Genomic DNA, 1,188 nt, shown 5'->3' on the forward strand with positions numbered 1-1,188 from the left:
AGATAGATTATAATACTGTGAATATCTTCTGTTAATCTGAGACGTCCAATAAAATTTGATATTCTGAGTAAAAGGTCTTGGAAAGTAAAGGTTCAAACTGAACAAGGAGAATCTTACAAACGTTTTCACGCCCCTAAAGGTTTTTCCACATTTTAATCACCTTTACTTTACCAGGAAAAAAGAGAATAAATGAACATATTTACGTCTGTGAATGACTCTGAGAATCTGTGACAAGCTTTAGAAAAAGTAGACAGATTCTTTCCATCCAGGAAAAATTACTTAACTTTTTTTACAACGAAGGTAACATTTGTTTCTAGGTATGGAAATCAGAATGAAGGCTACATATGCATGACACTTATTACTACTTACTAATAAAGTTATATACAATATTTAATGTAACTCTAAATATATGCTTTATGTGGTGTTGGTCTACCACAGAACATCTCAATAAAATTAACTAACCTAAAAGCTTTGAATTAAAATGTAAAAAAAAAGATTGACCAAGAGGTAGGGATCATTTTGTAAGATGCTGTTTGAGTCTCTTACCTGCTGGCTGCTTGTGATGTCCAGCAGTTTAGAGAGCTCTCTGAGGTCTCGAGTTACTTCTTTTAGTAAAAGTTTGAGGCGATTCCCGATGACATGAACCTTCTCCTTGGCCTCCAGACAGTCACCTCCCTGAGAGTTGACCAGCAACTGGAGGGACATGTCTTGTAGGGGGGCGACTTTAAGCTGAGAGTCCAATAACTCCTGGCGGATTTGCTGTAGGATTTGGAGAGTTATGGCAAACTGATTTAAGTTATGCAACTTTTATCTACGAAGAAGACCTGACTTCTGGCATTTCAGTAATTTTCATATCATCATCTAAAATCAAAACTGTGTTATACCGTGAGCGTCTTATGATGTTCGTGAAGAGTATCACTGTCCTGGATCGGATCAATAGGGACGATCTCATTCCTTCTGCGATCGATGTTTTCCAACCAGAGGAGCAGACCGTGGCTCGTCTCATGAAAGTCCTGGTGGGAATAAACTTAAAGACTGAACTCAGGGTTCCTACAGCATAACGCAAGTTCAATTCAAGACTTTAAGACTTTTTAATGCCACTTGAAATAAAAATTTAAGACCAAATTCACAAGAAAAACCTGTTTGCGACAACTTAACCCAAAGGTTTATTTTAACATAAACCACTGC

The 1,188-nt window shown here is 37.1% G+C and overlaps 1 protein-coding gene across 1 annotated transcript in view; it reads right to left on the reverse strand.

Moving 5' to 3' along the window:
* The window catches only part of syne1 (spectrin repeat containing, nuclear envelope 1), a 172,957-nt gene that overhangs the window by 8,916 nt on the left and 162,853 nt on the right, over positions 1 to 1,188 (reverse strand). The window contains exons 134-135 of the mRNA XM_015395967.1: positions 885 to 1,013; positions 547 to 759 (exon numbers count right to left, since the gene is read on the reverse strand). Of these exons, the coding sequence (XP_015251453.1) occupies positions 547 to 759; positions 885 to 1,013 (342 nt within the window). The remainder of the gene's footprint in view (positions 1 to 546; positions 760 to 884; positions 1,014 to 1,188) is intronic.

Source organism: Cyprinodon variegatus, unplaced genomic scaffold (assembly GCF_000732505.1).
Source record: "Cyprinodon variegatus isolate N-32 unplaced genomic scaffold, C_variegatus-1.0 Scaffold770, whole genome shotgun sequence".
Lineage (NCBI taxonomy): Eukaryota > Metazoa > Chordata > Actinopteri > Cyprinodontiformes > Cyprinodontidae > Cyprinodon > Cyprinodon variegatus.